This window comes from Rattus norvegicus, chromosome 9 (genome assembly GCF_021556685.1).
Source record: "Rattus norvegicus strain SHRSP/BbbUtx chromosome 9, alternate assembly SHRSP_T2T, whole genome shotgun sequence".
Classification (NCBI taxonomy): Eukaryota; Metazoa; Chordata; class Mammalia; order Rodentia; family Muridae; genus Rattus; species Rattus norvegicus.
The window spans coordinates 11,152,796-11,166,930 of record NC_141542.1 but is presented as its reverse complement, the minus strand read 5'-3'; the positions used below and the strand labels follow the sequence as shown (position 1 = coordinate 11,166,930).

Genomic DNA, 14,135 nt, shown 5'->3' with positions numbered 1-14,135 from the left:
AAGACAATACAGGTGGTCCATGGAAAGTTGCTCACTGAGAGCTAAGGTTGTGTTGTGAAAACCAAATTAAAGAAAAGAGATTGAATTTCTATGGGAAATAACGACGATGGAGAGATCTGTCACAAGTGGGAAAAAATCAAGGACCCAAGTAAAGAATGAGAAAGGAATAAGGTTTTCCTGAGAGTAATCAGGAGGCACACTTGGTTTAGCCAGAAGACTCAAGACTCGTGAAAGATGACATGGTACCAAGTAAGGGTTTTGTTTCTGTTTCTGTTTTTGTCATGTGAGGAGGGGTGCTTTATGGTTGCCTCTCCTTGGTTTTAATGTGACAGCGTCAAGCATGAGGGAGTCAGTGAAGGTAGTAAACACAAGTGTGGGAAATGTCTAGTGTTTATCTCTTCTATCTCCGTGCTGGCTTCCAGAACTGGAGCAGCGGCCTCTTCTTTCCTCACTCCCATGAACACATCCCTGCCTTCATCTTCCTTAACTTCCCTACAAAGTCTCTTCAGTGCCTCGCCATGGTCTTGATCCCCTTCACAGGCTCCTCCTCCTGGATCCACACAGACAGCAGTGCTTGCTTCTCTCTACCCTCCTGTCAGTGGCTGGGTTGAGCTGAGAGGCTGGGTCCAAATGCTTGCTTTGCTACTAATGGACACTAATTACTATACATGTGTAGAATTGTTCAATCCACTATAAATTTCTTATGTTACATTAAATGTTAAATATAATGTTTAAAATTAAATCTACTGTGCTATTTATTTGATTATATCTAAATACATTTTAAAAAATAGTTTCAGCATTTGCTGAATTCACAAATGCGTCTTTTTCAACCTTAAGAAACAATGTTAACTTCCCTTTCATTTTTCAGAATCCCATGATCAGAAAACTTTTGAACACAAGCTGCTTACATTAAGAGAGAATCATGTTTTTCTTTGCTTTCCAGGAAATATAACTGGGAGGAAAGATTTGAGACTACCAAGAATTTAGGTTGTCAAATTCATGAATATACGGGCTCAAATTTTATATTAAACACATTTTATAGATAGGAAATAGAGTAAACAGAATTTCCTGTTCAATTCTCCAGATACAGTTATAGACATGGACAAAGACATGTGAGTTTTATACTTTGTTTTATGAATGGAAGGTTTCTGCTGACCCCCAAGTCAGGCCTTCCCCACCCCCACTCCTCATCACACGCACACTAGATGTGTGTACCGGATCACTGTCATGGGTTCAAACAGTCCACAGTGCTGTAGCTGACGGTTTATCCCCACTGCACTCTACACCCAGTAGCACTTTCTATAAAGTATGATCTCCTGCATTCCAAATAAGTCCCCAGCAATGTAACAATTAACGATTCAAGTACTTGTTCAAACAAGAGTAACACACACTTTGCTGTTTTTAGATGAAGTCATCAAATAAACTTCTGTGGTGAAATAACTAATCAATACCAATTTATATCACTTAGATGAACTGCCATGTTGCAGATAAGCTTGAGTGGGCCACACCTTATTAAGAGATATTTTTAGCACTTTCTAAAACCAAACTCAGTCTCCCTTCTCTTGGATTGTTATTTCATGAGACACGGTATAAGAAGCATTCATACCCACATTTTTTTTTCTTCTTTCCTTTTTTCGGAGCTGGGGACAGAACCCAGGGCCTTGCGCTTGCTAGGCAAGCGCTCTACCACTGAGCTAAATCCCCAACCCCCATACCCACATTTAAAAGTGGAGTTTATTCCTAAAAGTTAGGGTTCAAATATCAAGCGGATGATTCTAATGAACAACTTAGCACACAGTAACTTACACAGAGCAGTGTCTTTTCCTCTCCTTACTAGACTTCCTTTCCGCTTATAACCATAGGAGGATTTTCTCACTGTTGACTTTTGTTAGAGAACTTGAAATCCAAGCACTTTCTTAATAAGAAGCTAAAGGGCAGAAGGTTAATAACATAAGCTCTTAGAGGCTTTTAAAGGGGTGTGACAAGGTCATTTGCCACAATAAATAAGCTGTCCATATGGTATAGCACATGCTACATGGTACAGGGTACATGGCTGTCAGTAACATTTCATCTAACAACCATGACACTGCACCTTTACTATACACTAAATAACATCCACACTTCCATGTATTTAATCCCATCACTTTAAAGCCATTCATGCAGTAAATGGCTCTATTTCCTGATGAAGTGAAGATGGTTGAAACATATTTTGATGCTATTTTTTTCCTCATGTGAGTCACAGAGGTATACAAACTTTTCATTCCTGTCAAGTGGTCACTACAAACATGAGATTGTAAATGCACGACTCCATGATTTTTAAATATACTCCAAATATTGACTAGGAGTATCCAAAGGTCAACTTTTTTGTTTTCCAAATTTTTGAGTGAATGGCCCTGTTTTATAATAACCATACGCACCTTCTTTTTTATCTTCTGAAGTAATCTTCACTTTCGTGTCTGTTATATCTTTGAATGAGGCCAGGAAAAGGACCACATCTCCTTTCTCATTCTTTATAGGAACGATATCCAACAGGCACCAAAATGGAGCCCCTGCAAAGGTGATAAAAAATACAAGTCAGCCTCTTGATTCAGCTCTGTAAGTCCAGTTGGGAACCAAAATACAGTCTTTCCCATTTCCATCTATCTTTCAATCTGATGTCTTAAGAATGTCAGCTTTCAGATCATGAATATCAAGCCTACACTCCTACTACTTGATTTGCAGATAAGCCACTTTCTAGAAGATAAGTGAGATTTAGGGCAGATGCATCTGCCTGTGTTGAGGCCCTTCTGATTCTGTCACTCAAGCCACATGTTTGATCTTGGTGTCAAAGCATACCTCTTGGTGAGAGGTGGCCCTGTAGTGCCTTAGTGGCTCTTGAATGGAGAATTTTGTTTGGTGTGAGCTTACTAGAGGCTTACATAGTCTATTTAAAGCAATTATTGCCCAAGAGAAAGGATTCCATAAGAAAAATGGAAACCACCAACTTGAGAGATAATGCCAAACCTTTACACTCTCATCCATGACTGGATGGTTTTAAATTTACAACACTAATATGGCTATATTAACAACTCTTCAGTGTTAGAGACATTTATATATAATACAACATTATACATCATTGTGAGTGGCTTATTTATAATGCATTGAGTTTTCTAAAATGATGCTAAGTCAAAATAGCCAGTTACACATGGGTAGAGTGAATTCATTTACAGTAAGTAAAAAGAAATAACAGGACTAATTGATGGGCATGATGGCTTAAATAAGAATGGTCTCTACAGGTCCATAATTGAATGCTCATATTTGAATATTTAGTCATTGGAGAGTGGCAATATGAGAGAAAACTTGAAGTTGTCTGTGTCACTAGGGGTGGGCTTTGAGGTTTCAAAAGCTCACACATGGCCCAGTGTTGTACTCTCTACCTACAGCACCAGCATGCAGAGAGCCATGCCCCTCTCCATAAAAATAATGGATAATTTCTCAAACTATGATCAAAGCCCCAGTTAAATGCTTTGTCTTACAGTTGTTGCCTTGGCCATGGCGTCTCTTCACAGAAATAGAACAGTGACAAAGACAATGGGTCAAAGGTTGAGTTAGTGGTTGAACAAAAGGGAAGAGTGACTAAGGAACACACAACACAGGGGGCTCTCCCACTCTGGTTAAGTTTTATTTTACGATATCTATATTGTTTAGTTTTTACATGTGCTATATCTAATATATCTTTGAAAAGCAATGTTGTGATCTGTTGTGAAATGTCCCCAAAGGTGAATGTGGTTGAAGACTTAGTGTCCAGCTTATGGTGGCTTTTAGACATCCTATGGAAGCTGTAGAGGGTAGAGTTTTGCTAGAAGAGACACTCAGCATGGATGAGAGCATGGATGTTGGGGTTTTGACTCCATTTCCTGTCTCTTCCAACTCCCTCTCTATATCCTACCCTCCACTTTCTCTCCTCACTTCCCCCTCTGCCTTTCGCTTTCCCTGTTCCAGTCCTATCAGTGTGCAGATGAAATTGATCTCTTTGACTCCTGGTTACTGGGTTAGTCCTACACTCCTATAAGACAAAATAAGCCTTTGTTCCACAAAGCTGTTTTGTTGTTGTTGTTGTTTTGTTTTGTTTCATTTGTTTGTTTTTCCCCCAGGATATTCTAATATAGCAACAGAAAAGTTAGTAATATAAACAATAATTGAATTTAATTCTACTTGGGAATAAAAGAACCCTCTCATTAGAGGCCATTATACTCAATGAATTTTGCAGAAGGCTTAGATACTTAAACATAGGCATTTAATTTTTTCTTAGACTATGCTATTTTATTAAGCAAACTAGAATACCACCATTTCAAGGTGAGCATTTTTTTTAATCAATGTGGTAGCTATAAAGAAACACAAAAAGACATTAGATTATAGAGTCAGATCCTAGAGAAAGTAACAGTTTCTGGGCCTTGAGAGAGATAGTTAAGATAGCTTCCTACTCTTGGCAGTGTGCAGGTGTTTGGCTCCAAGAACCTATTTTTGGTGGCTCATGTCCACCTATCACTCCAATTCCAAGGTATCTGAATCTCTTTCTTGGCTTTCATGGGTACCCCACTCATGTGCACATAATACGTACATATAAATAAAAATAGTTTTTTTTAAAAGAAAGTAATAGTAGAATGTGGAGAAGATATGAATAGGATAACTGGCTCACATTTTCCTGCCAATTACCATGCAAAAATGCCACACATCATGACAGAGCCTATAAATTATCTTAGAAGTCACATTTATGGAGGCACTTAGACAGACACCATTACTACCTCCATGGAACCTTTGTATAAGTGCGACTACAGGTTAAAGAAAGAACCAAATCTCGAGATGAGTTGAAAGCTAGGACAATAGCTGTCAACTGTCACTGTGTCTAATGATCTCTCCGGGCATAGCCATCATTTTGTATTTGGGAGACTATAGAGTCTACTTTGTAATTTTTCTTTCAAATTACAACACATGATCTTCGACATCTTTCAAATCCAGTAAGAAACTTCATGTGCCTGCAAAGTTAGAGGACAAAGTATATTCCAACTGTTTCCTGCAGAACACCAAGGATGTCAAAGCTAGCAGGCAACACCCTTGACACTTAGTCAACCCTCTTCTCCTTTTTTTTTGTTCTTGTGTACATCTCTCTGCTATATTCTCTGCAACAGCTCTATGACAGTGTCTTCTTTCTCCTGTAGCTCCCGTCAGTTGAGTCTGTTCTAGAGTGTGGATTTTCCTCCTCTACTTGGAGAAAAAATGAACCGTGGGCAACTTCTTTACAGCAGGTGAACCATGCCCGACTCATTCACTCTCTAGGCCAATGTTGGGAGTTACCAAGTCACTCGGCCTTTATTCAAAGACACAAGTGCTTCTTAAGAAGAGGGTTAGAAAGCACAAACCTTGTGTCAATTTTAACTCTGGCTGCATATAGCAACAGTAATTGCCATGTAGGTCGGAAATGCCAAAATAAACAAGGCTCTGCCAGGATTTCAGTTAATAATACATTGAATTTCCAAGTATAAATACAATTGACAGAGGAAAGTAGAATTTATACCTTCTATGGTAAAGTATATTTTAGAAATGAATAAATAGTTACTGTAGAAACACATGTGTAAAAGAGACTTCAGCTTGTTATGAGAGAACTCATCGTGTGTGTTCTGTAAACCCCATCATGGTATGAATATCGAATACCCTTTGGAAGTCCTGTGCTTAATATTCGGTCCCTGAGTAGTGGTGTTATTTTGTGAGGTTCTGGAAACTTTAGGTGACCATAGTTAGAGGGTGTGGGTCACTGTGGGTGATAAACAGGGTCATTTTGCTCTACCCTGCCACAAACCCAGAAACTAGACATTCTGCCTTCTCTAAGCTGTGAGCTTAAATAAGTCTTTTTCTCTCTGAGGCTGAAGGGGGCAAATATTCTGTACTATTCAGGCAAATACACACTCTAGAAGATAATATTTAGCAGAAAGAAAAATTAAGGATAAAGTTCTAAGCATATGGCTATATGTAACTATTTCATCCACACAGGTATAATTATAAAGACTATTGAGACATGAGTGGTTTTGTTCACTTTGATCTGTACAGTCATATTGAAAAATATTTTAGTTGTGCAATATAATACAATACATCAGAGTAGAACATGAACAATGCCCACTCCTTTGTTTCTATTTTAAGTAAAATCTTGAATAGAATTTAATAATGACTAAGTGTTTTTTCTTATTGTAATGATATATACAATATCTTGAGTGTTAACAGCATCAGTATCACATCCTATACAAAAAAATCTGTCTGGAGATATCCCCATGCCTGCAAGCTGTACTATAGAGCAATAGCGTTGAAAACCATATGATAATGGTATAAAAACAGACATTGAATCAATGGCATCAAATCAAAGACTCAAATGTAAATCCACAGACCTACGGACACTTGATTTTTGATAAAGAAGCCAGAAATATACAATGGGAAAAAGAGAGCATTTTAAACAACTAGATGCTGGTGAGTAGAACAATGTCAATAACTCCATATTTATTACCTTGTACAAAACTCAAGTCCAACTGCGTCAAAGGCATCAACACAAAAACAAATATACTGAACTTGATAGGAGACAAAGTAGGGCATTTTCTTGAGCTCATTGGCATACAAGATGAATTCCTAAACAGAGCACTGACAATTCAGGCACTAAAACCGACAATTTATAAATGGGACCGCAGAAATTGAGAATCTTTTGTAAAGGACACTGTCAATAGGACAAAACAGCAGCCCATAGAATGGGAAAAGATCGTGATCAACTGCACATCTGACAGAGAGCTGATATACAAAATACAAAACAAAAACAAAATAAAACAAAACCAAAAAACCAAAAACATCCCTTGCTGTCCTTTAGATATTGTCCTTTGTCTTACAGAAGCTTTGGAGTAAAAGAACTGGGAAACAGAGTTGAAATCCACGGTTGGGGTTTTCCTTGGGATGAGCTACAAAGAAGTCTAGGGCAATGGAAATTACTAGGACTCTATGAGGATGGATTTAGCCAAGACTCCTAGAAATAGAGAATATGGAAGAGGAAAGGAGCACCTTCTGTAACAAGGCAAGATCCAATGGAGGGACAGGGATACCAACCCCGCCACAAACTCTTCTATTCACATTCATAGAAGACCTCATAGCAATACTGTCCAAACTAGTCCACAAATTAGAAACAGATGGAAACTACTAAATTTCTTCTATGAAACCACAACTACTCTAATATCTAAACCACACAAGACCCAACAAAGAATGAGAACTTCAGACCAATCTCCCTTATAAATATCAATGAAAAATACTCAATAAAGTTCTTGCAAACCAAATCCAAGAACACATTAAAAAGATAGGCTTCATCCCAGGGATGCAGAGGTAGTTTATATGTATGTAAACCTATCAACATAATCCACTGTATAAACAAACTAAAAAAACCACATTATCATCCCATTAGATGCTGAGAAAGCGTTTGAAAAATTCAACACCGCTTCATGATAAAAGTCATGGAAAGATCAGGAATTCAGGTCTGTACCTAAACATAGTAAAAGCAATATAGAGCAAACAAGTAACTAACATTAAACTAAATGGAGAGAAACTTGAAGCAATCCCACTGAATTCAGGGACTAGACAAGGCTGCCCATTCTCTCCATACTTATTCAATATAGCACTCAAAGTCCTAGCCAGAGCAATCAGACAACTAAAGGAGGTCAAAGGGATACAAATTGGAAGGGAAGAAATCAAAATATCACTATTTGCTGATGATATACTAGTATATTTAAGTGACCCCAAAAGTTCCACCAGTTCAAACAAATCAGTAGCCTTCCTCTACTCAAAGGATAAACAGGCTGGGAAAGAAATTAGGGAAATGACACCCTTCACAATAGTCTCAAATAACATAAAATACCTCAGTGTGACTTTAACCAAGCAAGTGAAAGATTTGTATGATAAGAACTTGATTGTTGGGGGGAGGGTGGTAATGGGGGGAGGATGCAGAGGGGAAGCCCATATAGAAGGGGAGGGGGAGGGGCTAGGGGGATGTTGGCCCAGAAACCGGGAAAGGGAATAACAATCGAAATGTAAATAAAAAATACTCAAGTTAATAAAGATTAAAAAAAAAAAGAACTTCAAGTCTCTGAAGAAAGAAATTGAAGAAGATCTCAGAAGATGGAAAGCCCTCCCATGTTCATGGATTGGCAGGATTAATATAGTAAAAATGTCCATTTAACCAAAAGCGATCTACAGATTCAATGCAATCCCCACCAAAATTCCAACTCTATTCTTCAGAGAGTTAGAAAGAGAAATTTGCAACTTCATTTGGAATAACAAAAAGCCCATGATATCGAAAACTATCCGCAACAATAGACGAACTTCTGGGGGAATCACTGTCCCTGACCTCAAGCTGTATTACAGAGCAATAGTCATAAAAACTGTATGGTATTGGTACAGAGACAGGCAGGTAAATCAGTGGAATAAAATTGAAGACACAGAAAGGAACGCACACACCTATGGCAACTTTATTTTTGAGAAAGGTGCTAAAACCTTAAAATGGAAAAAAAGATAGCATTTTCAACAAATGGTGCTGGTTCAACTGGAGGTCAACATGTAGAAGAATGCAAATTGATCCATTTTTCCCCCTGTACAAAGCTTAAGTTCAATTGCATTAAAGACATCAAACCAGAAACACTCAAACTAATAGAAGAAAAAGTGGGGAAGAATCCTCATCACATGGGCACTGGGGAAAATTTTCTGAACAAAACACTAATGGCTTATGCTCTAAGATCAAGAATTGACAAATGGGATCTCATAAAACTGCAAAGCTTCTGTAAGGCAAAGGACACCGTTGTTAGGACAAAAAAGCAACCAACAGATTGGGAAAAGATCTTTACCAATCCTACATCTGATAGAGGGTTAATATCCAAAATACACAAAGAACTCAACAACTTAGACTCCAGAGAGCCAAGTAACCTGATTAAAACATGGGGTACAGAACTAAACAAAGAATTCTCAGCTTAGAAATATCCAACGGCTGAGACGTACCTAAAGAAATGCTCAACATCCTTAATCATCAGGGAAATGCAAATCAAAACAACCCTGATATTTCACCTCACACCAGTCAGAATAGCTGAGATAAAATACTCAGAGGACAACAGATGCTGGCGAGGATGTGGAGAAAGAGGAACACTCCTCCATTGTTGGTGGGATTGCAAACTGGTACAGCCACTCTAGAAATCAGTCTGGAGTTTTCTCAGAAAATTGGTCATTCCACTACCTGTGGACCCAGTTATATATCTCCTGGGATCCAACATACAACAAAGACACATGCTCCACTATGTTCATAGCAGCCTTATTTATAATAGCCAGAAACTGAAAAAAACCTAGATGCCCCTCAACAGAGGAATGGATACAGAAAATGTGGTACATCTACACAATGGAGTACTACTCAGCTATCAAAAACAATGACTTCATGAAATTCATAGGCAAATGGATTGAACTAGAAAATATCATCCTGAGTGAGGTACCCCAATCACCAAAAAACACACATGGTATGCACTCACTGATAAGTGCATATTAGCCCAACATCTCGAATCACCCAATATACAATACACAGACCACACGAAGCTCAAGAAGAATGACCAATGTGCAGATGCTTCTTCACTCCTTCTTAAAAGCAGGGACAAAAATATTCACAGGAGAGTATATGGAGGCAAAGTTTGGAGCAGAGACTGAAGGAATGGCCATTCAGAGCCTGCCCCACATGTGTCATGTGTCCCCTGTTGGAGGAATTAGAAAAAGGACTGTAAGAGCTGAAGAGGCTTGCAACCCCGTAAGAACAACAATGCCAACAAACCAGAGCTTCCAGGGACTAAATCACTACCCAAAGACTACATGGACTGACCCTGGGCTCTAGCTGCACATGTAGCAGAGGAAGGCCTTGCTGGACATCAATGGAAGGGGAAGCCCTTGGTCCTGCCAAGGTTCGAACCCCCCTAGTATAAAAGAATGACAGGATGGGGATCTGGGAAGGGGTAGATGGTTGGTTGAGGAACACCCTTATAGAAAAAGTGGAGGGGGATAGGATAGGGGAATTATGGACAGGATACTGGGAATGGTAATAACATTTGAAATGTAAATAAAAATATCCAATAAAAAATGAAGCGTTTAAGAAAAGAAAGAAATAGCATCTCATGTGGGCCAGACTCATGTGGTTCAAACTTGAAGTTACAATGTAGAGAGGGGACAAACCCAGGGCCTTTGGCCCAGCTTCCACAGGAGTTTTTAAAGACAAAGATGCAATTTGTATTCTTCTACATGCTGACCTCCAGCAAACTGGGCATGGTGGTACACACCTTTGATACCAGTACTTGGGAGGCAGAAGTAGGCAGATTTCTGTGAGTTTGAAGCCATTCAGGACTATGTAGTGAGAACCTGTCTTTAAAATAAAGGAATTGGAAAAAAGCAGTGGAGGGAAGCAGCATGAGCTAAGGAATATAAATAATGCGTACAAGCTTGAAAAAGTAAAGAGAAAGTAGATTCCTCTTCAGCTCTTTTGAAAACGAAAGGAAAGGAGGGAGGGGAAGCTCTGATGAGATGTAAAGTAAATACATAAATATTAATATTATATATTAATAAAAACATAAACATAAATACATAAATTAATATTATATAATTAATAAAATATAAAATATTTATGTTTTATAAAAACACAAATATTAATGAGAATTAGATATTTTAAAAATAAAAAAGTATAAAAACTGGAGAAACTAGGCATCAACAAACTAAATAATAGAATTTAAAATTGGAGTAGTATAGACCTAAATAGAGAATTCTCAACAGAGGAAACTTGAGTGGTCAAAAAACACTTAAAGAAATGTTAATATCCTTAGCCATTAAGGAAATGCAAATCAAAGTAATCTTGAGATGCCATGTTACTTATACCTGTTTGAATGGCTAAGATAAGAAAAACTCAAGCAACCATTTCTGCTGCTGAGAATGTAGATCAGGGAAACACTCCTTCATTGTTGCTAGAAGGGCCAACTTGTACAGTCACTTCAGAAATCTCTATGTGCTTTCTCAGAAAACTGGGACATGATCTACCTCAAGACTCAGATTCACCACTCCTGGACATATACTCAAAGGATGCTCCGTCTTACTTCAAGAACACTTGCTCAACTATTATTATGGCAGCTTTATTTATAACAAAGCTGTATACATTCTAGATGTTCCTCAACTGAAAAATGGATTTTTTAAAAAATGTGATACATTTACACAATGGAGTATTACTCAGCTGCTTTGAAAAATGACATGAAATTTGCTGGCAAATGGATGGAACTAGAAAAAACAATCTCATCCTGAGTGAGGTGACCCAGATCCAAAACGGCAAACATGGTATATATTCAGTTAATAAGCTCATATTAACTATAAATTAAAATATAATTATGCTACAATCCACAGACCCAGAGAGGTTAAATAACACGAAGTCCTTAAAGAAGCACAAAAATATCTACTTGGGAAGGGGAAATAGATTATTTAGGAGGACTTGGGACAAATGGGGATGAAAACGGGTTAGGTCAAGTTGGGGTGGTAGCGGGAGAGAATATTAGGAGAAACAATTGGAATTGGGGGACCATTTGGGAGTGAATAGAAACTTAGTACAATGCAGTCTTGGGGAGGGGAAGGGAAACTGCAGTGAGGATGTAATATATGGGAGAAAAAATAAAAAAGTGGAAAAAAGAATTTATATAAAGAAATTCTGGATGTTTTAGAGGTTAAAGAAAGAGATGAAAAAAAGTTCAAAAGGGGATCACCAAGACAATTGCACCCCATCTCTGCGGAGGCCATCTCTTACAATGCTCTTCAAAGGTTCAGAAGTTAAAACACATGCCTTGTCAAACTTTGAGAAAAGTTTTCTTTTCACTCAAGATATTTGGAAAAGGAGAAAGGAGAACAAGGAAAGGAAGAAAGGAAAGAAGGAGGAAAAGGAAGGAAGGAAGGAAGGAAGGAAGGAAGGAAGGAAGGAAAGAAGGAAGGAAGACTTAATGATGTTGGCCAGATTTGAATGTGCTAAGGGCTTATTTTGTTTGTTTATTTGCTTTTGTTTTACTCCAAATTTCCTTTGCCCTTAAATAAGAAACAATAGCAACAATAAAAGGTTTGTTCCTTTGTAAGGAGTATGTATAGCCATCTCTTAACAATTCTAATGGTTAGAAGCAGAAAAAGTTGAGGAACATGAAATCTAAATCAATCCCCCTCCACATGCTTCTTCAGTCAAGAATTCCAGCACCCTTATTCCACAGAACATTTTCCAAACTGTAGATCAACAGAGCTGCTGCGTGCTTAAAACCGAAGATGATTCAGGGTTAAGTACTTTTAAACACGCATTCAGAATGAATCACAAGGAAAGCTGGATTTACAATACATCGAAGTGTCTGTAGAGTTACTTACAAAGCTTGTGCCACATCCTCAGTACTTGGCCACATGCATTACATAAGTCCTGGCTTCACTTCTCACAAGCCAGTTCTAACTGAATCTTACCACAATTGCGGAGGTTGACATGTACACTATTCCTTAGAGCAACAGAGCCAGTAAGTACCAAAAAGTGAGAATTTGCACGTTTACTTTATCATGCTCTCATGATAACTATTCTACTTCATGAATAACACTAATAACACTTTAAGTAACCTACTTCATTTCCATCTCATTCTCTTTTCTTTTTTTTCTTTTCTTTTTTCTTTTTTTTTTTTTATTAACTTGAGTATTTCTTATATACATTTCGAGTGTTATTCCCTTTCCCGGTATCCGGGCAAACATCCCCCTCCCCCCTCCTCTTCCTTATGGGTGTTCCCCTCCCAACCCTCCCCCCCTTGCCGCCCTCCCCCCAACAGTCTAGTTCACTGGGGGTTCAGTCTTAGCAGGACCCAGGGCTTCTCCTTCCACTGGTGCTCTTACTAGGATATTCATTGCTACCTATGGGGTCAGAGTCCAGGGTCAGTCCATGTATAGTCTTTAGGTAGTGGCTTAGTCCCTGGAAGCTCTGGTTGCTTAGCATTGTTGTACATATGGGGTCTCGAGCCCCTTCAAGCTCTTCCAGTTCTTTCTCTGATTCCTTCAACGGGGGTCCTATTCTCAGTTCAGTGGTTTGCTGCTGGCATTCGCCTCTGTATTTGCTGTATTATGGCTGTGTCTCTCAGGAGCGATCTACATCCGGCTCCTGTCAGCCTGCACTTCTTTGCTTCATCCATCTTGTCTAATTGGGTGGCTGTATATGTATGGGCCACATGTGGGGCAGGCTCTGAATGGGTGTTCCTTCTGTCTCTGTTTTAATCTTTGCCTCTCTCTTCCCTGCCATGGGTATTCTTGTTCCCCTTTTAAAGAAGGAGTGAAGCATTCACATTTTGATCATCCGTCTTGAGTTTCATTTGTTCTAGGTATCTAGGGTAATTCAAGCATTTGGGCTAATAGCCACTTATCAATGAGTGCATACCATGTATGTCTTTCTGTGATTGGGTTAGCTCACTCAGGATGATGTTTTCCAGTTCCATCCATTTGCCTACGAATTTCATAAAGTTGTTGTTTTTGATAGCTGAGTAATATTCCATTGTGTAGATGTACCACATTTTCTGTATCCATTCCTCTGTTGAAGGGCATCTGGGTTCTTTCCAGCTTCTGGCTATTATAAATAAGGCTGCAATGAACATAGTGGAGCACGTGTCTTTTTTATATGTTGGGGCAACTGCCTGAGGATCCAGCTATACCTCTTTTCTTTAAAATAAAATAGATACGTTTAAAAATGTCGCACCGTAAGAGGAAAAGAAAAGTCTCTGTACTATCCACAAATTCTATGTTCAGCCTCAGAAGAAGTATGTGCATTCTTTGTGTGAAATGTTTGCTATTTTAGTTTAGGGATATCCTTTATTAAGGTACACATAGTTTTAAAGCCTAAATTTCTGCATTTGAGGAGGTAGTAGAACAGCTGCACTCCGAAACTCCTAAGACTGAAGTGACAGGGAAAGAAGCTCCGGTCCACACTGGAGCTATAGGCCTGTCTCAGTGGTGATGCCCTGGATAAAGGCTCAGATGTCACTGATAGCCATGAGTGAAAGGAAAATTCTTTACGCATTTGCTTT

The 14,135-nt window shown here is 38.6% G+C and overlaps 1 protein-coding gene across 1 annotated transcript in view; it reads right to left on the bottom strand.

The window, feature by feature from the left end:
* The window catches only part of Kcnh8 (potassium voltage-gated channel subfamily H member 8), a 426,523-nt gene that overhangs the window by 239,532 nt on the left and 172,856 nt on the right, over positions 1–14,135 (bottom strand). The window contains 1 exon segment of the mRNA NM_145095.2: positions 2,418–2,549. Within this exon segment, the coding sequence (NP_659563.1) occupies positions 2,418–2,549 (132 nt within the window).